At 45.5% G+C, this 27,081-nt stretch overlaps 1 protein-coding gene across 1 annotated transcript; it reads right to left on the bottom strand.

The window, feature by feature from the left end:
* Window positions 1–1,695: 1,695 nt before the first annotated feature.
* COPG1 (COPI coat complex subunit gamma 1) lies at window positions 1,696–26,656 on the bottom strand. Its single transcript, XM_080682929.1, has 24 exons — window positions 26,475–26,656; window positions 25,473–25,525; window positions 24,944–25,024; window positions 24,629–24,700; window positions 24,419–24,498; window positions 22,898–22,973; window positions 22,555–22,647; window positions 22,030–22,116; window positions 20,763–20,920; window positions 20,535–20,668; window positions 18,587–18,654; window positions 18,137–18,325; window positions 17,116–17,211; window positions 14,481–14,724; window positions 13,409–13,484; window positions 12,255–12,358; window positions 11,682–11,807; window positions 11,296–11,364; window positions 8,049–8,191; window positions 7,555–7,726; window positions 6,790–6,887; window positions 5,318–5,456; window positions 4,940–5,038; window positions 1,696–2,153 (listed from the first exon to the last, which is right to left on the bottom strand). Exons 1-24 carry the CDS (start codon window positions 26,509–26,511, stop codon window positions 2,023–2,025), a joined length of 2,625 nt encoding a protein of 874 aa, XP_080539055.1. The 5' UTR covers window positions 26,512–26,656; the 3' UTR covers window positions 1,696–2,022.
* Window positions 26,657–27,081: the final 425 nt, after the last annotated feature.

Here is a 27,081-nt window from a genome sequence, read left to right as displayed (position 1 = left end):
CAGTCCAGGCTTCTTTCCCTTCCCTCTCGTGACGAGAAGGTGACTCCTGGAATCTGAAGCTTCTCAAGTGCCCGGGAGACTAAGGTTGCCTTCGGGGACTCCTAGGTCCTCGAGCTCTTGGAGATCGACTTTCCTCCATGTTGGATCCGCAGGGCCAGGCTCCCCCAGCGGCGCGGGCAGAGACCCTAGCACCGTCCCAGGGAGCCTGCAGTGCCCTTGGTGTAGCGCAACCCTAACTCTAGGGCACGGGGTCTTTATAGGGATGAAATCAGTAAATTTTCTTTACTTCACTGTCCTAATAACTGCCTCAAAGTTTGGGGCAAAAGTGGACCATCAGGTAAACTTTCAAGAATCACACAAGTCACTCACTTCAGTGAGCACCGGAATGCACCTATCCAAGGCCCTCACCTTCACCCCATCTGAATCTTTAAGGGGGAGGGCCTGGATTTCTTTTTTTTAAAAAAAACAGGCCATGGAACCAAAGCCTTTTTTAAAAAAATATACTTTATTGATTTTTTACAGAGAGGAAGGGAGAGGGATAGAGAGTTAGAAACATCCATGAGAGAGAAACATCGATCAGCTGCCTCCTGCACACCTCCCACTGGAGATGTGCCCGCAAGCAAGGTACATGCCCTTGACCGGAATCGAACCCGGGACCCTTGAGTCCGCAGGCCGACGCTCTATCCACTGAACCAAACCAGTCAGGGCCTGGATTTCTTTTTAAAAATATTCTTACTGATTTCAGAGAGGAAGGGAGAGGGAGAGAGAAACGTCGAAGTCATTGATTGGCTGCCTCCTGCATGCCCCAAACTGGGGATCCAGGCATTAGTCCTGTTGGGAATCCAACTGTGACCTCCTGGTTCATAGGTCAGGGCTCAATCACTGAGCCAGGTGGGCTGGGCTAAAGATTTTTCAATTGATTATTTACAGAAGGGAGAGGGAGAAACAATGACAAGGTGAGAGCAAAAAACATGGATAGGCTGCCTCTTGCTCGCCCCCAAACCAGGGATCCAGCAGCAACCGGGGCATGTGCCCTGACCAGGAATCAAAGCAACAATCTTTTGGTGCAAGGGATGATGCCCAACCGAGGCCCCTTTTCGTCCACAGCCACACCAACCAGGGCTGTCCTGGATTTTTAAAAATGGGCTTGGCAAATATATTTCAGTCACAAAGTTGCTAAACCACCTGGCTTGAGTTTACAAATGCAACTAAGGTGGCCTCTGAGCCTGCTCCCTTGAGACATAAACCAGGGATTTCTGCCTTTGGAGCTAATAGAGAGTGCTCACTACAGGCTATTTTTCCTTTCTGTGCATTCCCTGAATTGGACTGAAGTGGGAGCAGGCAGACCCCAGCACACACTTCAGATGTTAGGGATACCCAGGTCATCCATCCAAAACCCTCAGGGGCCTCCATCCATCACCTAGAAAAAGAAAGCGGTTGTGAAAATGCAAAAATTAAGTGCTTGAACTAAAAGCCTGTCAGCTGCTGTCATTCCCTCAGCAAACCTGCACTGCTCCTGCTCCTGAGTGTGGGGCTTGGACAGAGATGAGTAGGAGAGGGTCCTGCCTCATGGTAAGAACAGCAGCCAAAGGTCTGTGGATGCAAAGAGGGCAGAGTAGGTGTTCTTGGTGGTAGGGAGGCCTAGAAGGGAAAGGTGGAGCCCCTTAAGCATGAGTCAACAAGAAGTAGCAGTCATTCAATAAATACATACTGATTTATTTAGAGGGATAAGCTGGTTTCTTCGGGGATAAATTCAAGAGATGCAAGCATTTTATTAATTTGTGATATCCTTCCCTGGCAGGCAGGGCAGCAAGTTCTAGGATAAACTACTAAAATGATCCTTAAAAAAACAAAAAGTTACCCCTAACAGTCCTGGGGCAAAAGTAAAATAAAAATAAAAAAAACCCACCCCAATGATTCCTAATGTTTTTGAATACAGAAGCTTAGGATGGAGTTTCCACTGGATACATGAGGAAGGTGCAACTTCTGCGTAGTGTTGGGGGAAAGAGTGGGAGTAGGACCTCAGCCAACAGATGCCAAGATGATGTCTACTGGCAGCTCCTCTGAACTTCTGGCTGTCACCTGCATTGTAACTGTGTCCAAAAGCAGCAGCCGGGAGCGCACAAGGATGTCATGACCACCCCGGAACACACCTAGAAGGTAAGAGAGAAACACAGGTGTGTAAGGCAGAGGGGGCTGCAGAAGCTATGCTGAGGTGGCATTTGTAGCAACTGATCAAGGGTGTCCTGGGGTAGTGAAGTGGGAGTAGGGTTGGGACCAGGAAAACTGGACTGAAATGCCTGAGTGACACCTTGCACACATCACTTTAACCTCTCCAAGCTATAGTATCCTCAACCAGAAAGTGGAGTAAATAATACTAACCATATTTTAAGTTTCTGTCAAGATCAAATGAATTAATGGATGTATAAGGGTGTACCTGGTATCACAGAGTCTCTCACATATGTTGGCTGAATTTAAGAGCACAGAGGAAGGGACAGCCCCGCCATGACAAAACCGCAGAGCAGGTGTCTGCAAGACCCACGGGACTGGGTTGCTTCAATGTGGCCGGAAACATGGGCTTGGGGCTGTCAACTGTGAGCAGGGCACTGAAGCAGAGCTACTGTTTATAAACACTCAGCAAAAAAAAAAAAAAAAAAAAAAAAAAATCTCCAATTTCCTTTTGTTCATTGTTTTAGTATTATCCACTCCCCCTTTAAAAAAAGGATCATCTCTTAGACTGCAGTGGTTCTCAACCTTTCTAATGCCGCGACCCTTTAATACAGTTCCTCATGTTGTGGTGACCCCCAACCATAAAATTACTTTCGTTGCTACTTCATAACTAATTTTGCTACTGTTATGAATCGTACTGTAAATATCTGTGTTTTCCGATGGTCTTAGGCTCTACAGCAGCGGTTCACAACCCACAGGTTGAGAACCACTAGCAGGGTCACCTAAGACCATCGGAAAACACAGATATTTACAGTACGATTCATAACAGTAGCAAAATTACAGTTAAGAAGTAGCAACGAAAATAATTTTATGTTTGGGGGTCACCACAACATGAGGAACTGTATTAAAGGGTCGCGGCATTAGAAAGGTTGAGAACCACTGTTTTAGATGAACATAGAGATACAGGAAGATTTACATACATAATGATATATCTGTAATCTGCTTTACAATACTTGGACAGGGGAGACAATGGTAGGGATATAGATGGTATAGTTGTTGAAGCTGGAAGAAGAGCACATAGGTGTTCATTACACCATTCTATTTTTTTTAATATTTCTATGATGAATGCTTAAAATCCCATTCCTATTAGAAAAGTAGGCAAAGAATATGAAAATGATTCACAAAACAGAAAATAAATACAAATGGTACTTCACATTTGAGAAGAAGCTTAATGTCATTCCATATGCAAGAAATGTAAAATAAAACTACACCAAGATACCATTTTCCATCCAGACTGGCAAAGGTCATAACGTAGATAACACACTACATCAGAGTGCTACAATTTTTATGAAAGGTAATTGGAAATATTTATCAAAATGAGAAATGCACTTTGACCTCAGTGCACACAAGCCAAATAAAATATGTGGGTGTACACATGTGCATGTGTACACATGTGCATGTGTGATTATTCACTTTAGCAATGTAATAGCAAACACTGGAACATTCTAAATAGCCATCAATATAGGCTGGTTCTATAAAATATGGTATGTCCACAGAATGGAATTTGAGGCAGCTACCAAAAAGAATGAGGATTCAGTTTGAAAAGATAAAAAAGTTCTGAAGATGGATGGTGATAATTGCACAATAATATGAATGTACTTAATGCCACTGAACTGTACACATAAAAATGGATAAAATGGTAAATTTTATGTGTATATTTTACCATAATCTGAAAAAGAAAATGAGGAAACTGTATTGATAGGGAAGATTTCCAAGATGCACTCTTAAGTAAAAAGTAAAAACGTTTGGCCCTAGCTGGTTTGGCTCGGTGGATAGAACGTCAGCCTGCAGACTGAAGGATCCCAGGTTTGATTCCAGTCAAGGGCACATGCCCGGGTTGCAGGCTCCATCCCCAGTAGGGGGCATGCAGGAGGCAGCTGATCAATGATTGTCTCTTATTATTGACTAGAGGCCCAGCGCATGACATTTGTGCACTGGGCCGGGGGCGGGGGGTTCCCTTAGCCCGGCCTGCGCCCTCTCGCAGTCCAGGACCCCTCAGGGGATGTCTGCCTGCCGGCTTAGGGGGATCGGGCCTAAGCCAGCAGGCAGACATCCCTCTCGCAGTCCAGGGCTCTCACAGTCCAGGGTTCTTGCAGTCCAGGACCCCTTGCTCCTTACCATCCACCTGCTGTAGAGGCGGGAGAGGCTCCCACCACCGCTGCTGCTGCTGCTGCGCTTGCCAGCCATGAGCCTGGTTTCTAGCTGAGCAACACTCCCCCTGTGGGAGCACACTGACCACCAGGGGGAAGCTCCTGCGTTGAGCATCTGCCCCCTGGTGGTCAGTGCATGTCATAGCAACAGGTCATTCAACTGGTAGACTTGCACATTATCCTTTTATTATATAGGATGTTTCTATCTCCCCCTCCTGAAATCAATAAATATATATATAAAGTAAAACCATTTGCACATAAACATTTGAATTAAAAAAGGGAAATATGTACATATTAGCTTTCATATCCATAAAATCACTGAAAGACATACTGGCATTGTTTTTAATAGTAACAATGGTTGCCTGTTGGAAGGGAACTGGAAGACTGGCAGCAAAGGTCGGGATGGAGACTTTTCACTGCAGGTCTTTTTTTTACTTTGTGAATTTTCAACACCATGAATTTTTCGTCCCTGGGATTACAGTGGGAGCCCACAGCCCAAGATGCTGTAGAATCCAGGCTACAAGATACCCAGGCCCTTCCCAACTGGAAATGCTGCTTACCGGCCAGGAGTAATGTGTGGGTGTTCTTGTTATCTGGCACTTTGTCTGACCTCTCACAAGGGTGCATTCCCAGGAATTTCACAATATTTCCCACAGCCTCTGTAGGGAGAAATGCTAGAATCATTAAGCCACATATCTTTTTTATTTTTAAATTTCATTTTCAATTAGTTTCCATTCAATACTATTTTGTATTAGTTAAGCCAGATAACTTGTCTCCCCCTTGTGCCACCACAGCTTCCCCATCCCCTACCCCTACTCTGAAGGGCTTTTAATAAAGTGGCATCTGAAGTATGTGCTGTAGAGATGGCTCTGATCCCTGGGGGCATAGGAGCAGGGAGCAAGTATGAGGAGTACTTCAACAGTAGCCAAGGATTTTACCTTCAAGTGTCTTGGTGGTAGACAAGGTGAATGTTTCCTCCTTCTCAAACTCATCCCCTACCTCATCCCAGGCTGCTTCAAAGTTCAGCTTCATGACCTTTTGGATGTGATCAGCTATAGTGACTTCCAGATCTTCCAGCTGGGGAGATGGGGGTTAAAAGTTAGGTACACACCTCCAGTGGGGAGTCCTTGCTCCGCACTGGGCCTCTGCTCTGAACTCACTGCTCACTCTTCCTGCACCACATTGAGCAGTTACTTCCTAGGTGCTGAACACTGTGCTAGGCTCTGGGGATACACAGCAACTTGACCAGGTACCTGACCTCACAGTCCTCACAGCCAAGTATTCCCCTGGAAAATGCCCAAGTACTCACCTGAGGGTTTTAGCTGCAAGATCAAATCCCTTTTGAAGCCTTCCTAGAATCAGTGCCTCAAAGATCCAGGGACTGTATAGGAGAGCGCTCATAGAGGTCTGAGCATCACTCCTAATACTCAGGAGGTACTCCCCTTTACTTCAGCTGTGTCCTCTGGGCCTGATGTATATTTGACCCATGCCTCCATCTTAGCTGTGTCCTCCCTGAACATGACACATAATTATCCCCCGCACCTTGGACTAAGTGTACAAAAAGACTTCCCATTCATTCATCCAACAGATCTTCACTAAGCCCTCTTCTTGCAGATGTTCAAGGTGTGCTTAAGTAGGATTCAGCTCCTACAGTAAAAGCAATGTCAGACCCAGCTCTCCCAAGGAGCTCACTTGGCCTAAGCTAGGGCAGTTCCTATCCACTGGGTCACTGCTGGCTCAGGAAAGGCCCTTCCTCAACAATGATTCTAAGATGATACAACACAACAGTGATGTCAGTTGTATTCCACAGTGACAGGCCCTCTAGTTGTAAGGAATTTTAACAATCTCCATTCCCAAACTGAGCATCATGGTCTATAATCAGGTGGTACTGAGCCACTGTTCCATGGTCAAAAAGAAAGAATTGGAAGGGCTGTTTCAGTGTATCTAGCTAGCAGATACAAACTCATCCAATTTCTCTAGAAAGCAATTTGATAATATGAATGGAAAAGTCTTACTATCATGCTTACCCTTTGACACAATTATTCTACTTCTAGGAATCTATCCTACGGAAATAATCTGAAAATTTGTATCCAAAGAGATATTTAATGCAGCATTTATAAATAGTAAAAATGTGGAATCCCAAATTAAAGGAATCAAGTGAGTTATGACATAGCTATATAAGAATATTTTAAAGTCTATGGGTAATGTTTGTTTAGACTTTGTTTTTATATTTTCCAAGTTGTAGTTTTTTTACACATGAGCATGCATTTTTTTCACGTTAAAAACAGTTTCTTTCAAAGAGAGCTATAAAGCTCAAAACAGCAGAATATGCTTCAAGTCTGGTTGTCAGCTTCTGGGGGGAGTTATTCTCAGCTCAGGCACAAACAGCCTCCTGACTCTATCTTCTTACCACATATTCATCTTCATAGCCTTCATCGTCAGTCTCCCCAGTGGTGGGATCACAGTCCTTTACAGTGAACTTCATCATGCAGCTGAATGTGCAGGCCACTGTGAGAAAGAAAGGCTGTGGTCAGGATGTCCCTAGCCACTACAGGGAGGAGCTTCTCCATAGGGTAGGTGCCACAGCCAGCTCTCTAGGCCTTTGCCATGTTATCAGTAGTGGCAACATGCTATCCAACCCCACAAATCTGGACAGAAGGCACCACCTTGTTGAAGGGCAAGAGAGTTAAGTCATGAGTTTGAGGAGTCCCTTTGTGGGGAAGGGAGAAGGGGAAAGCAGAAATGACATAGGATGCTATGTCCACATAACAGCAACAGGTCTACTGTCCGAGGCCTGGAAAAGAAGCTGGTGGCTTCCTTGGGAAGAGTAGATTTGGGATGTTTTAGTGTTTGTGCCTGTCTCTACTCTTTCATGGTATAATGAAAAAATACTGGTTTGAGGACCAGATAGATCTGGTTTTGGCCTCTTATCAGCTATTTGAACTTAGATAAGCCACTTAACTCCAGTCTCAGTTTCCTTGCCTATGATTAGGGATGGCAGTACTAATCTCCATAGGCCTCTATAAGGAGGAAATTTAAAGTACCCAGACTTAGCCATTCTTCTCAGGACTGAAATCAAGGAACTGAAGCTCTAATAAGAGATAAATGGTCGGCACACAAGCTGCCCATCCCATTCTGATCCTGAGGCCAGGTTAGTATCTGGAGAGGGGCTCACCAGCTGTGGGGTCTTCCTTGGGTAGTGCCACCAGCGTGTAGCAGGTCCCAGGCTGATTGTAGGGTAGGCTCCAGGCAGGCACATAACACAGCACCTCATAGCCCTCAGTGGGCTCCATCTGCACTGTGACATTCTCCAAGGTCTGGTCATTGAGTGTGTTTGTGCAGTCAAACTGGATTAGGAAGGAAGAGGGGGTTACTTAGACACTATTCTAGGTCTAGTAGAAAAGTCAGGAGATTCTACCTCTCACTCAGGGGCCAAGCTGACTCCCATCCCAGTCACCCTGCTTAGGTTCTTATCTCCATGCTGACATTCAGGAGCCAGAAAGGTTCCGGGTCAAGGGTGCAAGAGACCAGTTGGTGACAGACGCAGTCATCAAGTTGGGTCCCAAACAACTCAGTATGGGGAAGCCATTACCCGACAGGACCCATCAAATCTGGGACCACTCCATGGTCTCAGGAGGCGTTAGCTGGACCTCAGCCCTCTCTGCTCACCTGGAACACCATGTGGTGGGTGAAGGTGTGTTTGGTGCAGTGGATGACATACTCTGTCTCTGACTCAGTGAGGGCCACAGGCTCAGGCGAGGACTTGAAGAGGGGCCCCAGCCCTTGGAATTCTGGCACTGCTGCCAACTGCTCTGAAAAACACAGGCCACACGTTTCCTCAGCTTCTCAATTCCCAGACTAACTTGTGATGGTTTCTAATAAATGCTCATGCCCAATTCTTAAGGTTTTTCATCCTACTGAGATGGGTGGATATGTACACACAACTATTTACTATTTCCTAAACATACTGACATATTTCCTCATCTCCTTAGCTTTGCTCAGTTGTACCACCCACCATGAATATCTCCTCCCCTCGGTCCCACAAAAGATCTCAGAAGCAATGAACTGACTAGGAGACCTCAATGTTCTAGGCAAAATCCATTTGGAGACCCACCCCACCCTCAACTTTAGAAGCTCACCAAAGATTCTTAAAAGAAGATGAAAGTAGGAAAGTACTAAGAGGATTAGATGAATGATGTTATAGCTATGGAATCTGGTCCTATACGTTTGTCAGTTAAGACAAATGGCCAATAAAAATTGTTTCACTGTACACCTGAAACTATTCTAATATTGTAGGTTAACTGTAATTGAAAAATACATTAAAAAAAAAAAAAAAGATGTTTCAAGATTCTGCCCTAGCCAATTTGGCTCAGTGGATGGAGCGTAGGCCTGCAGATTAAAGGGTCCCAGGTTCGATTCCAGCCAAAGGCACATGCCCGGGTTGCGGGCTGATCCCCGCATGCAGGAGGCAGCAGGAGGCATGCAGGAGGCAGCCAATCAATGATTCTCTCTCACCATTGATATTTCTCTCTCTCTCTTCCTTCCTCTCTGAAATCAACTAAAAAAAAAAAAAAAAAAAAAAGATGTTTCAGATTCAGAGTGTTGCAGAAAACCCAACTTAGGGTGGTCTATGGGTATCTGGTAAAGCCTAGCCCTATGGACCCCCACCCTGGGCTGTCCAGGTGAATGAGGAATCTGCACAGGATGTCTGCCTATGATGATGAAAACTGCTGCTCTCTTCCCTATTCTACATCAGGGGCAGGACTCTTCAAACTATGGTCATGGATCACCTATGTCAGAATTACCCAGGGGCTTGTTAAAAACTCTGATTCCTGGCCTGGCCAGCGTGGCTCAGGGTTGAGCATTGACCTATGAACCCGGAGGTCGCAGTTCAATTCCCGGTCAGGGCACATGCCTGGGTTGTGGGTTCAATCCCCAGTGTGGGGCATACAGGAGGCAGCCGATCGGTGATTCTCTCTCATCATTGATGTTTCTATCTCTCTCTCCCTCTCTGAAATCAATAAAAATATATTTTAAAAAAACAAAAACAGCCCTAGACAGTTTGGCTCAGTGGATTGAGCGTCGAGCTGCAGACCGAAGGGTCCCAGGTTTGATTCCAGCCAAGGGCACATGCCTGGGTTGCAGGCTCAATCCCCAGTGTGGAGGGTGCGGGAGGCAGCTGATCAATGATTCTCTCTCATCATTGATGTTTCTATCTCTCTCCCTCTCCCTTCCTCTCTGAAATCAATAAAAACATATTTAAAAAAAAACACAACTCCAATTCCTGGACCCATCCCAAATATGCTTTATCAGAATCTCTGGGTTTGGGACCCAAGAATCTGAATTTCTAGCAAGTTCCTCAGATGAATGATATCTAATTATATTTGAAGGCCACTACTCTAAGACTTCAACACATCACTCCAATTAAATTGAACTCCTTAGGGACAGGAATTGTACCCTGAGGCCAGGGATCTGATATTTTGCCCTGTACTTAGTAGGTACTCAATTTTATTTCAGGGATAGAGACAGAAAGTAGGCATTATTGTTATTATTTTGCTTCCTCCTCACCACAAAGAGTCTGCGTGATTGCTTCAGTCCTCTGCAGCCTAAAAGACCATTATCTAACAAATGTGCAGGCAATAGGACCCAGCCCACTGCTGGAACTTGGCTGTGGGGTATAGGGGTAGGCCTTACTAGATACCCAGAAACAGTCAGCTTACATATTAGGAGGAACTTTTAGGCTTTCATGATCATCAGCCACCAGAATATTTTTCTGTGGTAATTCATTTCCCTGGGCCTCAAGGTTCTAGAACTGGTACTTACTACCTGGGGGATTTTGCTTCCAGCTATCAGTTAATGTTTCTGAGTTTCAGTGTCTTCACCAATAAAATAGATACAATCTTTCTCACAGGGTTGTTGTGACAATAAATGAGACAATAAGTGTCAAGATATAGCAAACTGGAACTTAACATGTGACTAATAAATGTTATATTTTGGAAGATTATTCAAAATGGAATTGATAACTTCTCTCTCTCTCTCTCTCTCTCTCTCTCTGTCTCTCTCTCTCATAAATCCATAAAAACATATCCTTGGGTGAGGATTTTTTTTAAAAGTGATCCCAGTTAGAGCAGGATCCTACTTTTCCTGAATCTGAAAGGTAACATGTTGACAGGAGACAGGATTCTGAAATGGACTGGGAAAGAGGGGATTTAATGCAGTTGGACAATAATGATCTACTCTGAGGGAGGAAGGCACTGTGTTAAGTGCTGTGTATACAACCACACAGAACTATTTAAAACAGAAGAGGTAGAATAGAAGTGATCAGACAGAAGAGCTTAGGAGATCAGTGAGGGCTTCACAAAGGAAGAGGGATATGTGCTAGTCCTTGAACGTAGGAATTCAATGGATAAAATGGTCTGGCAATTAGATATGTAGCTTTGCCACTTAAAAATGTAAGACCAGAGAAATAGATAAATACTTAAACAAAATGTTACAATACAACTTGGACTGAACACATCTGGAACCTAAGAAAAAGTACCTTTCTTAAAATCCCATCTGTTCTGAATCAAACATCCTGAACTGGCCTGGGTTCCGGCGGTTTGAGGCTTCAGAACCAAGGCTGAGAGGCAGCTCTAAGCCAGTTTTATTTGGATCTTAATGTCAGCTCCTTCACCTTCTTTCTGTGCAACCTTGGGCAAATTACTCTCTCAGAACTTCCAATTCCTCAGATTCCAAGTGGACCTAATATCCTCCACATGAGGATCAATGTACTGTCTAAAATACTCTCAGGGCTCAGCATCAGGACAGACCCATAAATGACAGTTCTTACTCTGAATTCCCCGGAGGAGGACAACCACTCCAAAGCTGAGGAGATGGAGCCCTGCTCCTACGAGCCCCACCGAGTACTGTTACTCACCCTGGAAGATCTCCTGCCGGGTAGCTGCCACTTTCTCAGGCTGCTTAACTGCTGTGATGGGGGTGCTTTCTGCGGGAGCAAATACAATGGTGATCAACAACTCCACTAATGGAGCACTGTGGTGTTGAGCACAGTGCTGTTATTTAGGGATTACAATTTTCTGAGAGTGTGTTATATAAAACATGTGAGAAAGAGAGCAAGTATTTGTGTGTGTGTGCGCGCGCGCGCATGGGTGTCCATTTCCTGAAGCCAGACACAAAAAGGATTATTCCCTTCTCCCAGCACAACCCCATCCATCCTGGTTAGGTTTAGTGGCTTCATAGTCAATGCAGACCCTCCAATGGAGGCCTGAACCTGAGGGCCTCTGAAAGGAGTACAGGTATTACCTGTTCTTTGCTCTGCCATGGGTGCGGTGGCCAGGGGCACAGACTTGAGGTCAAAAGGTTTTTCTGATGGTTCTAGAGTATACTGCTGTAGAGCCCTCTCCAAACCAGGGATGGACACGGTCAAACCTAGAGGCCAGTGAGAGAGAGGTCACTCTGCTTGGAAGGAATGACAGAATGAGCACCAGGAATCCCCCATGGAAAACTCAGCCCTGGGATCGAGGTTGTATGACCCTGAGAAAGCCACTTAACTCTCTGAGCCTCTGCTTCTTCATCCAATACCTCCTTGATAGGATTGGTGTGGGGAATAAATATACATACAGCAGGGACTAATAAACAATAAAGCACTATACAAACCGTTTTTTAAATTAATGATTAGTGTTTCAATTCACTGGGCTGTTTCCACCCACATTGGGTAAACCACATGACCCGAGGTCTCCTGGGATCAGAGGCATGCCATGAAGTTGCCATGAAAGTTTAGGAAATTCTTGCCTCAGATTATCCCTGCCCAGCTCCAGAGTAATGAAAAGGGTCACAGCTCTGGTAGGGGTCAAAGACAGACCAGGAAAGGCTCACCATTTAGGATGTAGCTTGCATTGAGGGCCTTCTGCTTCTGCTCCAGGACATTGAGATAGAAGGTGGCTCGGTCCCTGACTTCATTGTCATCATCCATCACACACCTGTAGCCAGAACACAAGGTACTTCTGAATAAGGGGCGACAGGACGGATACTGAAAGACTTCATCAAAGAGTGCTGAAAGAAAGCTGGTCTCTTAAAGCTCTGAGAGCACAGTCCCCAGATGTGATATCTAGCCATCAAACCCACAAAGGGGCCCACAAAACTATAACTATCAGGAGGTGACATATTCATATTCCCTGGATTCTCTCCTAAAGCCAACACAGTAGGGGGGCAATGAATCTCCTGTATTCAAGAGCATATGTAAAAAATAAATAAATAAAAATTTAATATGACCCTGCAATTTCACTCCTAGTTATATCCTCAAGAGAAAACATATGTCCACACAAAAATTTGTATAGGAATGCTCATGGGAGCATTATTCACAAGAGATAAAAAGAAGAAACAACTCAAATGTCCATGAACTGATGAATGGATAAATAAAATGTGGTACAGCCAAACAATGAAATATTATTAGTCAATAAAAAGGAATGAAGTACTGGTCTATGCTGCAACATGGATGAACCTTGAAAACATTTTGAAGAACCCAGACACAAAAAAGACCACAAATTGTATGATAATATTTATATGAAATATTCAGAATAGGCTTATCCATAGATATAGAGAGTAGATTAATGGTTGTCTAGGGCTGATGGTGGTGGGGTGTTAGAGAAAGTGAAGAATTATAACTAATGGATACAGGATTCATTTGGGGGGAGATAATCTTTTTAAACTTAGATTGTGGTGATGGTTATACAACTCTGTGAATAAAAACCATCATATTATACACTTTTAATGGGTAAATTATAAGGTTCACAAATTATATCTCAGTAAAGTTCTTCTTTTTTAAAAAAACTCAAATGAACAATGCTCATATCTGGGTGAAGGCATTTTTGTATATTGTTTTCATGCTCTTCTATGCCATCTCTTTTCCCCCTACAATCCATAGTTGTATAATTTACCACCCCTCCCTTTTACAGTTAAAGAGACAAAGGAAAGTTGTCTGAGCCTGAGGGAACTCTGTCATCTATCAGGGCCCTCTGGCACAGACTCACCTCTTCAGCAACACCAAGATACTGGGTAACATCTCTTCATTCTGGGCTCCAAACTTGGCCAGAGCACTCACAGCACCTGCGTTTATGAAGCACATAAAATATACCTGATACACCAGAGCCAACACAAGTGGCTCTGGGTGAATCTTGACACCACCCAGCCTCAATTTCCTCATCTATTTCATCGAGAAGTCAGTCCCAATCTAGGGTTCCAGGAGCCATTTTCAGCATTAACTATGATGAGGCCCCAGGAGCTGGCCAATGTCTGGCTTCTCAGCTTCTGTATCCAAATGGCCTAATTCAGTTAAACATTAGATGAACATCAATGAGAAAATGAACTATTACTTCATGATTACCAATTGGTGAAAGAGAAAAATCTATCCAGTGGGCATGAGGAGAAAAGAGTAGTAAATTAAAATGAATAATGTAAAGATTGTGCAATTAATAGCACACTTATTTAAAAGAGAAATTTTATGGTATGTGAATTGTATCTCAAAGCTATTGTTAGAAAGAAGAAATAAAGTTAAACACGAATATAAAGTGAAAAAAATCAATAAAACAAATAGAGAGATTAAGAACCATGCAACTAGATGACCTCTAAGCATCTAAGGTCCTTCTACAATATTATAAAAAACTGAGTTTGTGAGTCAAAAACACCAAGTGCCCTGTCCCCATTGGGGGCTCAGGTCCCTTTATAAGAGCAGCCTACTTAAGAACAAGCTAAGACGCCCTGACTGATTTGGCTCAGTGGATAGAGCGTCGGCCTGCAGACTGAGGGGTCCCGGGTTCGATTCCGGTCAGGGGCATGTGCCTTGGTTGCGGGCACATCCCCAGTAGGGGGTGTGCGGGAGGCGGCTGATTGGTGTTTTTCATCGATGTGTCTAACTCTCTCTCCCTCTCCCTTCCTCTCTGTAAAAAATCAATAAAATATATATATTTTTAAAAAAGTTACTCATTGCTGAGTGCTCCTACATAGAGGTGCAAGGCACAAGTTAATACACTTCTGTTTCTTTAAAAAAAAAAAAAAAAAAAAGAACAAGCTAAGAGTCAAAGTTCAGCCCTATCTCAGACCTACCTGCCCGGACCTCCTCATGCTCCAAGACCACTCTGTTGTAGATAAAGCGAATGTACTTGGAGGGGTTGTTGGTCTTGGGCCCCTCCTGGCCCAGGAGATGCAGGATGCGGGTGGCCAACACAGTGAATTCGCAGTCCTCGATGAATTCGCACAGGTGTGACAGTCCTGTCTCCTTGCTCTCTGAGTTCTCCTCAATGATGCTGATGATGCAGTCCACAATGGCCCGCTTATACTCAAAGCCACCCTGCAGTGGGAGGGGTCAAGCTGAACAAGGAGGCTGCTGGCTCCAGAATGAGCTGTGAGGCTCAGAGCCTAACCAGGATCAAAAACAGAATCTTTTTGTGTAAAACAAAAGACCTGGACTGAATGTTTGCTGGGGCCTTTCCAGTTCTAACCATATTTGGCTTAATTAAAACATGTTGAGTCTTATTTTCTTCCTAACTTTGACATAAAAAGCAAAATGAGTTGTATAGATGCTATGGCAAACAGTATGGTGGTTCCTCAAAAAATTAAAGAAAACAGACTTGCCATATTATCCCAGTTCCACTTCTGGGCATATACCCAAAATAACTGGAAGCAGGGTCTTGAAGAAATGTTTGTATACCCATGTTCATAGCAGCATTAATTACGATAGCCAAGAGGTGGAAGCAATCCAGGCGTCCATTGACAGATAAATGAGTAAACAAAATGTGGTCTGTATGTACAATGGGATATTATTCAGTCTTAAAAAGTAAGAAAATTCTAGCCCTGGCCAGGGAGCTCAGTTGGTTAGAGAATCATCCCAATATGCCAAGGTTGAGGGTTGGATCCCCAGTCAGGGCACATACAAGAATCAACCAATGAATGCATAAATAAGTGGAACAACAAATCAATGTTTCTCTCTCTCCCTCTCCCTAATCAACAAATTAAAAAAAAAAAAAAAAGATATGTCTTTAAAAAAAAACAAAGACAATTCGGACACATGCTACAATATGGTATAACCTTGAGGACATTATGCTCAATGAAATAAGCCAGTCACAAAATGACAAATATTACTTGATTCCACTTATATGAAGTCAAATTCATAAAGAAAGTAGAATGGTGGTTGCCAGAGGCTGGGGGGCAGAAAATGAGGCATTGATATTTAATGGGTATAGAGTTTCAGTTTTACAAGATGAAAAAGAGATGTTGCACAACAATTTGAATATATTTAATACTGATCTATACACTTCTAACAAAGGAAATCACCACTCAGCCTAGCATTATTGCCAGATCTGACAATTTTTGGGGGCGAAACTGGAAATCTATTATGGTGGTGGTGCCAGTGTTTTCCTGATTTTTTAGTAATAGCTACTAATTTGAAATGTTTAAAACTTTTACAATCTAAGTAAAACTTACCTGTGGATCAAATCAGGCCCCTGTTCTCAGATTAGTTTGTTTTATGGTGGTGAGCCACTTACCCTGCCTGAGCCTCACACTCCTTCATAATAAGGACCATTAGTGTGTTTACCTCACAGTTATTTTGAAGAATAAAATGCATTTGTACAGTTCAATAAGGTTGTCATATGAGTAGGCACACTGTAAACCTTCAAGACTATTTTCGTTATCACCTCTATAGCTAGTCAGTCAGCCTGGTGGGCAGCAAGCTAAGAGTAGATGCATCCAGGCTGTGCTGGCAGCTGCTCTAACTAGAGAATGACAAGCCTCTCTGCAGAAAGCTAGAAACAGACCCCTTTCTAGAAGACAAGGTCTCCCTGTCTAAGTGCTGCAACCTGATAAGTGAACTTCTTATACTCAACTTTGTATGGACCCATGAATTTTTCTAGGAGAAAAGGGAGACCTGGGAGAAAATCATGGGCTTTTTAGTCAGATAGACATGTATCGGTCAAGTGACCACAGGCAGGTTACTTCACTTCTCTGAGTCTCAAATCCCTGATTTTTAAAGGGAGAAAATAATGTCAATGGACAAGGCCTGTTATGAGGATCACAAGATTGTGTACACTGTGTAGTGTCTCCAAAGTGCTGGGCCCATCGGCTAAAGGCTCCCTAAGCGTTAGTGCTCTCCTCCTTTCCAATACCCTTGGGAACCCCAAAGACACCCAAGGCAACGGCTCCTCTACTGCCTCGGTCCAAGAGTCCCTCTGGGGCTGGGGCAAAGGAGCATCAAATATCTGGGGACCAAATCTACTCCACAAACACTTTGCTTCTGCTCCTCTGAGTTAACCATCTTTGTTGAGATATCCAAGAAAGGTGGGATAAGTAAATTACTAATTCATGTCAGAACGAAGAGGACAAATGTCACAATATTAGCATAGGTTTCATAAGAAACCACCCCATGGAGTTCCTAGAATGGTCCAGAATGCTTCTACACTAGCTACCAGTAGAAAACACATTTTCCCATTATCTGCACAAGCATTGCCTCAGGGCATGTACTGTTTAAAGTCAGGGTACTGAATCTTTATAGTTATTACTGTAATTACTAGTAATTACTACACGTTTATCTGTTGGTTCACGAGGAGTTTAAAGGGCCACAGGAACCAGAAAATCTACCCAGTTAACAGTTGGATCTGGGTTTACCCAAATGACATGGAGCGAGCAGCCAAGTTGCTCCCAGCACGAGGAGCCCTGGCATGCCCTGCATGCATCCTACTCTTACCTCTTCCCGCAGCATGGAAAACAGGAAGTTCATGAGGACAGCATGTTTGCGAGGATACTTCTGACACAGGGCACTGATGGCCTGGACTACCACCACCTGAGTCAAACAGACATGCATAAACAGAAGCCTCCTGCCACCAGGGTGGAGTTACTTAGTTCACTAATTGTTAATGAAGACCTTCCTTAAGCAAGGCCAGACCTGGGAAGTGACACAGGGCAGGGAAACGAGGAACTCCATCCCCACCCACCCTCAGGTAACATGCAGTCCCTGAACCCATCCAGGGCAGGATAGCAGGCAGACAGTCCCAATAGTCCCAGATCCATACTCTAGGACCCCAAACTCTGCTTTGCTACTCAGACCTCATGGTAAGTCTATGAGTCCCCTCTCCATCTCACTTGTCCTGCTTCTCTTCCTACTGCTCCCTCACCCCCATTCCTTTGAGATTCCCCCAATCAGCTTTTCTGATTCCTCTTTGGGTATCCTGTTTCCTCTCCTCTCCTCTTCAGCAATCTTATCTCCTCCCATAGTTTTAACTACATCTTCTATGCCACTGACTCTCAGATCTTTGTCTCTTGTCTGAGCTCAGTGTTTCCAAATGTCTACCAGATAACTCCACCTGGTGCCCACAAACACATCTGTAGTAACCATCACTACCTTCCCCTTCCTTCATCCAAGACACAACCTTCTCCCTCCTTTCCCAAACCAATCAATGGCCCCACCATCAACCCAAACTGGAAAACAGCATCATCCTTGACAGCATTAACTCCCTCGATCCTCACACTATGTCCTGTCAACTGGCTATACAAAGGAACAGTGTAGACAAACACCAGAGGCAGGATTGTGTGCATCTCCCAAGGCCAGACCCCGTGAACCGTTATGTACCGGCCTTCTCCACTGAATCCTCAAGCCTGAAGAGTCCCTCAGGTCAATCCTGGCCCAGTGGCTAGGGAACATGGAGTGGGAACACAGAGCACCTTCCTGAATCTGGGGACTGTGGGTGTTCCCGAGGTACCCTGGGTACCTTGAATTCATCTGAGATCTCTGACATGAAAGAGGAGATCTGCTTCATGAGGCGGTCAATGCTGCTCTCGCTGCCAGTCTTGAGCAGAGTGGTGATGGCTAGTGTGGCAATGCTGCGATTCGAATCTGTGACAAGGTTCTCTAGGTCTAGATTACAGGCTGTCACTGCTGACGGATGCTTCATGGCAACCTATTTTGGGAGGAAAGATAAAGAGGACAAGGACAAGAGATAAAAAAAAAAATAGGACTTGTCATCCCATTGGATGGATTTGGTCTGGTCAGAGTTCCTTTGGATGAACTCATCTCACCATCTGGTAGAAAGTGACTGTGACCAGGGCTACATACATCCAGGTAAGGTCAGGGACATGAAAATACCTCCAGCTGGATCAGGTTACCTCCCGCGACCCTCTCAGAAGGCCAGGTCCCCCTTCTGCCTGTCTTGGACCCTTACCTTATTAAGGGTACGGACAGCGGCATAGCGGAGTGCGGCCTTGGGTGAGCTGCAGAAAAGCTGGAGCACTGTGGGGAGACAGATGCCATGTGCCAGGCTGCTCTCAATGCTGGGCAGCTGGAAAAACCCAGGCAGGCCTCCAGGAGAGGGGCAGAAATAGGGCATCGAGAGCATGCCAGGGCTCTGAGGCTGTTCAGACCCAAACCCTCTGCTTCAGCTCATTTCCCTGCTAGCACCCCCACCTCAACCAAGGAAGCAAGTTCTCTTCCTGGGTACTTAAGCCATGAGCACAGAGGCCTTACTATGCACTTGAGGGCCCAACGGATCCCATGAACGACGAGAGTGGCTGTTTACTGAGCACCTGCTGTGTGCCAGGCACTGTGCTGGAGAGCTGCCATGCCTTGTGTTAGTGATTCCTCACAACCTTATGAAGCAGCTACGGTTGTCCCCATTTAACAGGAAGGAGACTGAGGCACAAAGGGGTAAAGCACCTAAAGTAACTCTAGGTTAGCAGTAAGTAAATGGCAGAACTAGGACTGAAATCGAGGACTGCCTGCACCTGAATGAAGTCTGAGCTGTGGACCCCTGTGAAGTAGAACTCCATTCCACTCCCCTGAAGCACATACAGAAACCAACAGAACTTCCTCACTTCTGGCTTAAACAACGGCCTTGGTTCCTCTACTAGCAGGTGCATGTCAGGCAGCATATCCCTTCCTGTGCCTTAGTTGTCAGGAAGCTCAGGGCTCAATTCTGCACTTGAGGTAGTAGTAAACATGACTGCTGTTTTCTGAGGTAACCATGTTCTTTTCTATTACTTGGCTTTATTTTGAAGGCTCTATCCTATTTATGTGTTTCATTATTCTGGAAATATGGGGAATACAATAAGAATGAATGAATACTTAAATCAGTGAAGAAATTCCTTTGGTTCTTCTATTTTCATCTCCAAGAAGAAAGAGACTTCTCTCTCCAAAAATGAACCCCATCTCTCTGCCTGGCCAGGTTATAACATTATTATGGTGATTAGAAAAACAGGTCATTCATTCCAAAAAGGCTGCCCTCAAACTCTCCTGCCATAACATCTTGACTTTCATTGGGTTTGTCCTTCTAGAACACTCTCCCCTATCTGAATCTGTGTTTAGCAATCCTAGGAACATCTCCTTTTCTAAACTCTTAACACACCAACTTTCCAGTACCAACTACTTAGCACATCACATGTGCATTCTTAATACAGTGAGATCGCAACACCTAGACCAGGACCTATACAAATAAAGCAATGAATGCTCAGACTAGATCCGAAACAATTCAAGGCAGGTGGATTCTCCTTAATAACAGCAAAGAACACTTTCGCTGTGGTCACCATGGTGCTAAGCACTTTTCAAAGCCATTTGTATAGATCACACAAATTTACTGCCTACTGTAATCTTATGTAACAGGCACAATTACTATCCACATTCCAGAGAAGATGAAACATGGAGAAGACGGATGACTTACCCAGGCTCACTCAGTTGCTAAGGGGCACAGCCACTTAGTGGCTATCAGGCCCTACCCTCTGAATTGCTTTCTCCTTTACCTGAGACAGCTCAGCCCTTAGGAAGCATGCACTGCTTTCATAATTCCTGGTTTCCTCCACCAGGCCCTCCTGCATGGCTAGCCAGCCCGACAGGCTGCAGAGCAGATTTGAACCTCACCTATGGCACTTACCAGAACCCCAGTCTCTTTAATGGTAAGATGGAACTAAAAGCACCCCATCCCCCAAAGATAACACATGTGAGAGGCCCCAGTAGAGTACCTAGCACAGAGCAGGTGCTTACTGGGTATTAATTCCTTTTCTTAACATTAGACTGTGGCCTATTCAAGGGCATTTTCTTTCTTCCCCTGACTCCCAGCCCCGGGCCTAGTTCCCAGCAGGCACAAATGTGTGAAGCTCGATGAAGGAATGCCTGGTAACCTGACACAGCTGGGGCCAGCTCTTTGGCACTGCAGCCTGGCAGATTGACAATGGCTGAGGCAGCCTCGTAGACCACCATCTCATGCTTGTTGCGTAAGCAGCTCTCGATGAAGTCAAACAGTGGGCTGTCACGGCTACAAAAGAACATAGGCAGTAAGAAGGTGGAAATGGCCCAGCATGGTAGGTTAAATGAGGCATCATCTAGTGAGGGGAGACAAGAGCCATTACCTGCTGTCCTCCTCCTCCAGCTGCTTGCTGGCCACCCGGATCATCATGCAGTAGGCAAAGGGAGACTTGAGGCCGTGCCGCGTGAACTTGCTAATCATTTTACTGACAGCCAGGCGGTCATTCTTACGTACATGGTATAGGAGCCCCAGTGCATGGTACTAGAGGACAGAAGATAGCAGCTGAGTACAAACATGTGAAGCCTACGTCTACTAGCTGTGTGGCCTGGGGCAGGCCTCTGCATCTCTCTGGGCTTCAGCCTTCTCATATTTAAAATGGGCATCATAATGGCTGTGACAAGTCCTCTAAATGGTCTGTCTAGATAGCTCCTGACACAGTGTATATGAGTATATCTGTAGTTATTGTTCCTGCTCCCGGTTCTGGCCAGGGCTCTGACAGGCATCATTGAGTACAGATGTGAAGTACAGACGCCACAGAGATGAAAGAATGGGAAGAAACCCAGTGTCTTTAGATGGAGGAGGGAGCTGGGCCCAGCATGGACATAGGTAGATAAGTAAGTAGATACTCTTAGACCAATGACTTGCCCAAGGACTCATGGTTGGTACTGGCAAAGATCTAGAGGACCTGAAATCCAGGGACTTCATTCTAGAGATGTATGGTGAACAAAATTATTTCCTATCCCTTCTGCTCTTTTCTGTTTCCTTATCAGAGTGGCATTCAAGCGCTAAGAAGCTTCTCTGACCCTGGGAAGTGTTTTGAGATGACCCTGGAGATGAGAATCAGTGCAAAAGGTGAAGAGAAAGAGAAGAGAAAAATACACAGAGACTGTACAGGTATGCGCCAGATGTGTCAGATATTTATAGATGTTGTCTCATTTTATCCCAACTGCTTTGTGAGGCAGAAACTTTCCATTTTATAGACAAGCAAACTGAGACCCACAGAGCTAAAAGGACTTCCTGGCCTAGATCACTAAAGAGTTACGTAGACAACAGTCCCACCTTCGTGCATCACTATTTCCATGCATCACTAACAAAGCCAGCTTGGCAAACCTGGGCCAGGTTTGCTACAGTCCATACACCAAAACTTTATCAAAATACTGTAATATTTTGGCACCAGGCGGTAAGCAATCTCTAACCCAAGCCCCCCTCTACAAAACCCCTCAAGTCTCCCCATAATCCAGTGAAAAAAGGATTAAATCCTGCTCTGGCTAGGGGCCACCAGGATCTCTGTGGTGAGAGTCCATTCTGACTGGCCAGTGCTATGCCATCGGCCTAAGTAGTTTAAAGCCACTGCTCCACTCACACCTCACCTGGACCATGATGTTATCACTTGATGCCGCCTCCTGGGCCTCATTCACCCAGCGCTTGACCACGTCAAAGCTGCACTTCAGCAGGTGCTGTGGGCAACGGGGCACATTAAGGGGCAGGAAGGCAGGAGGCTCTCCCGTCACATCTGCTGGGCCTGGCTTGCAGTTCAGGCGGGCCCTTGTTCTTCCCTCAGACAAAGCCCAGGACCTCTCCATTGTCTTGGTCTTCTGAGATGGTGCACAAGCATAGGACAGCTCCACCCTCACTCTCCCAGGCTTTAACTCCTATAATATGTCACCCCAAAGGATGGACCAAGGCTCTTCAATTGGCCCCTCCTCAATCAACCCAGAATTCCCTGGCACTTTTCACTAAGAAGGTAAGTGGGACTCTCAGATCTGGGGATACAGAAGCACTTTTTATTATCTACTGGAAAGCAATTCTAATATTTTCTTTAGAATATATCCTGCCTTCTCCCCCAACCCCAACCCAACCCCTGGCCCTGCAGGGTCCCGGCTGCAGTTACACACCAGAGAAGACACTAGAGCAGAGCTGGAGACACTGGGCACCTTGTCCACGATAGCCTGTTTCATGTAGCGCTCGATAGCCTGCAGCATGGTGCTCTGTGGGGACAAGGGAGTGGGGCAGGAAGGGACCCAATCAATCCTTAGTAACCTTCAGGAATGCAGGTGGCAGGGTGTGGAGAAATGAGGCGAGGAGGAAGCAAACATGTTTCCTGTGCACCCCAACCCTCATCATCTGGCTCAGTGCTTTGCCCAAGAGGCAGGGACAACTAACGCATGCAAAGGATGAAAGTGAACCTTGATTGAAAGCAGGGAAAGGAAGATGGCTGGATAGTGGCAGCAGACTCACATCAGTGATCTGGCAGAGGGCTCGCACGGCCGGGCCACGGTAGTTGTCTTCTTTCCCAGTCATGTCCTTTGTCAGGCTGCAGGGGGAGAAGGCAGAAAACTCAAAACTGATCAGATAACTCCCCTGCTTTTACTAAAACATTTCCGAGGCTTCCGACTGCCATTACCATCAAGCATAAACTCTTTAACAAAAAAGTCCCAATAGGCCATGGGATCTCTCCGCTCCAGGCATTTGGGTATGCTGTTTCCTTAGCCTGGAAAACTCCTCACCCCATCACCTCCACCTCTGCTATTTCTTATTCTTCCTTCAGGACTCTGCTCAGATCTTCTAGGAGGCCTTTCCTGACCCAAATTCAAAGCGAGTGCCTTTCTGGTCTGCTCTCACAGCCTATCATATGTCCCATATTATATCCTATCTGAACGACCTGACTGCTTGGTTATTTCTCTGTGAATTCTGGGAGGTCAGAGGCCATGTCTGTCTTGTTTGCTGCTCCAGTCCCAGAGCTAATCACAGGGACTGATAGACAGTCAATAGATATTTTCTAAATGAACCCTCAAATAAATATATAACATCCCCTTCTATACCCCCCCCCCAAAAAAAAACTGTGACAAGAATAAATAAGAGAACCGAGCCCTAGATCTTAAGGGCAGGGCTATACCTTAGTCCAGTGGTCGGCAAACTCATTAGTCAACAGAGCCAAATATCAACAGTACAATGATTGAAATTTCTTTTGAGAGCCAAATTTTTAAACTTCTTCTAACGCCACTTCTTCAAAATAGACTCGCCCAGGCCGTGGTATTTTGTGGAAGAGCCACACTCAAGGGGCCAAAGAGCCGCATGTGGCTCGCGAGCCGCAGTTTGCCGACCACTGCCTTAGTCACATCTGTCCCCTGTATCACTCAGCCTAATGTAGAAACCAGTACTTAATAAGGAAGCCTATTTGTATACCTCTTGTATTTTCTATGTCCATTTTTCTTGTGTTCTCTTTTGGTATTCACTAAAGTCACTGCGAGAGTTCCAGGCTGGCTCAGGTGACTAAGAGAAATCTAAGGGAAGGAAGAGTTTGTGCCCAAGCTAAGGCCAGAGAATTAAAAGGGAAACAGCATACTCTGGAGGCTGCCATGGGGTGGGCAGCACTAAATGAAGGATAAAGGAATCAGAAGATGAAAGGGCACCTAAAAGTATGTCAATCAAAAGTTTCATTGTCTAGCCCTAGCTGGTTTGTCTCAGCGGTTAGAGCGTCGCCCTGTGGACCAAAAGGTCCTGGGTTCAATTTCAGTCAAGGGCACATGCCCAGGGTTTCGAGCTAGATACCCAGTAGGTGTCGTGCAGGAGGCAGCCAATCAATGATACTCTCTCATCATTGATGTCCCTCGCTCTCTATCTCTCTCCCTTCCTCTCTGAAATCAATAAAAATATTTATTTTTTTTTTAAATTTCATTGTCTAGTATATATGAGAAAAAAATGGTCTCTGTATCAATAGAACCCATCAGAGAAACCAACCACAGACCCAAGACTTACCTACTGGTGACGATGATGACATCCTCTGCAATGCTAGACATCTCCTTGATGGTCAAGTAGCACATTCGACGAAGGGTGGGCTGGGAAAGATGGAAAAAGCCCTATGACCCCTAGCCTAGCATGAAGGCCAGAGTTAGAAAAAGAAAAGTCCAGACTACACAAAACTCCAGACTTTCCCCTCTCAAGGAAAGCTGGGGTTGTGGCACTTACATCATTGGACTGAAAGAGCTTGGTCATGGCAAAAAAGGCCTCAGTTGCTTCAGTGGTCCCCAGGTGCTCCCCCTATTTTAATCAAAAAAGAATTATCAGCTTGGGGTAGAGGAGCCAGAAGGCTCTTCCAGCTGGATCGCCCAGGCCAGGTCCTCAGAGCCCTCAGAGACTCCATCAAAGGCAACACATCAGAATTGGATGCTGAGGGGATCCAGAGCTGGGCCACTGAGCTGTTGAATAGCCTAAGGAGTATTTGACTTAAGTACCCCAACATCTCACAACACTGTTTTCTCCACCCCCAAGCCTCCCTGTTACCTGGTTTATGAGGTAAAGGATCTTGGTGAGAATGTGGGCACATTTCCGAGGGTTGATGGGAGTTTCATTAAATACACGGGCCTAAGAAGAAGTGACCAAGGATATTACTTTCTAGTCCAGTATATTTCCCTTCCATTTCCCATCAAGCACATTCAAAGGTTGAGAAGTCCCAGAGTAAATAAATACAGTTGCTTAGATAAGCTTATTTTCATAAGGAAAGAGTTTTGGCTTTTATTTCTTTAATTCATCTGTTAACAACTCCCTCCTGAAATCTTCCTTAATTTCAATACTAGTTAGGAATATACTCACTTATTGACTAACAGATAGTAGTAAATGCTTGTTAAATAGAAAGAGAAATGAAGAACAACAAAAATGTAAGCATACTGAACTCTCTCCAGGAAGTTTTCCTGTCTTTTCCGGAACAGGTTTCTCCCCTGTTGGTTCTTTAAACCAGCACTTTGAATGTGTTAGCATATCAATCAAATCCATCTGAACATTATGATGAAAGAGGGGAATAAATGACACTTGCCTCCTGGAGTACCGCACTCTTCTCAAGGTGCTGGAATGGGTTGGAACCTCCACCTATACTCAGAGAACAGAGGAGACTGAGTACAAGTTGTGACCCTGAATTTCAAAACTCTCCCACAGAGAAGGGACAGATGTCCCTACTGTCTACCTAGTCAAGTTCAAACTCCTCCGAATGGCAATCAAAGCTCTACAACCTGCATATAAATCATACCACTCTCCTGCAAGGGTTGCCCTGTACCACAAACCACTTAGTCACTCAGCTGCCCTGGTACAGTTCTTCTGTGTCTCTCATAGTGTCTTGTCTCGCACTCATTCATTAATGCAAAAGGTACCTAACTGACTCCTACTATGTGTGAGGACCACCATCTCCCAGTGACTAGGGTTTCTTCACAGGAGATGTCACATTTTGTAATTAACTACATGTTTTATTGTTATTTGGTTTATGTCTCTCGCCTCCATTATGCCTGTGACCATTCTAATATTCCCAGCTTAGGCAGTAAGTGTCTCACTTCCACTGCAGTATCAGGACACAGTTAAGTGCCTGGCATGCAGTAAGCGCTCAAGATGTTTGCTGAATAAATGAATGAGAGTCCAGGTTCTTAGCCGCAGAACACTGGCCGCACAGATAACGCCCCAGTTTGCCAGCACCAACTTTGTGCTGGCGAATCCCAAGAGATCGGACGGAAAAAGGGACAAAAGAGCATCTGCTACTCCCCTGACAGATGCGGAAACTGAGGCCCAAAGAGGCGCGTGACCCGCCCAAGGTCATCCAGCGAACAGCGGTCCGATCTTACGAATGCGGGGCAATGGAGCATGCTCTGGCTCTCCGAGGCTTGCCATTGACCAGTTGTGGACCTTTGCACAAACCTCTACCCCTCATTGGGCCTCGGCCTCGGGTCACACAGAAGCCCCGAAGGAGGGATCCCAGGAAGGATGCTGAGAGCCTACGGCACGCGATGGTCCAGATTTCCTCAGGCCTAGCTTCAGGCCAGGGCCCCCTCACCCGATTCCTCGTCTTTCTTGTCGAATTTCTTCAGCATGGTGGTGCCGGAGCGGGCGCAAAGCAGTAGCCCTTGTGCTGGACCAGCGCGGATACCAGCGACGCTCCGATGGCGTTTTCACACAAGCACTTCCGCCGGCCACGTAGCCCTGCGAGTAGCCCTCCGTTCTGCGCAGGCGCACTCCGCGCTGTACGCATGCGCGGATGCCGAGCGCCCCGCCTAGTCAGGCTTTAACCCTGTTCCTGTCCGGAAGGGGCTTGGGCTGCAGGGGTTGCGTTAGGCCCTAACGGTTAGGGGGTTTGGGGCTAGGGGTGACGGGGCTGAGGCCTTAGACTCGGAGCTGACGGGCACCCCAGGTCTGCACTTGACTCCCACCTTATCTGTACAATAGGAGGAGGAGGAGTCCCTGCGCCATTGCGTCGTGGCGTGAGTTTAAACGGGCTTTCGGAAGTGAGGCGCCTGGCACACTGGCCCGCAGCAGACCCCCAATTAATGTTACGTGTTATCCCCTTATCAGGGAGGCCTCTCTAGCCACTGCTCACTTTCAGTCCTCTGCCCTGGCCTGGTTTCTCTCCCTAGCTAGAATAACCATCTAACACTATTTTTAAT

The sequence above is a fragment of the Plecotus auritus genome (assembly GCF_963455305.1).
Source record: "Plecotus auritus genome assembly, chromosome: 8".
In the NCBI taxonomy this organism is placed as follows: Eukaryota; Metazoa; Chordata; class Mammalia; order Chiroptera; family Vespertilionidae; genus Plecotus; species Plecotus auritus.
This window is presented reverse-complemented; position numbering and strand designations above follow the sequence as displayed.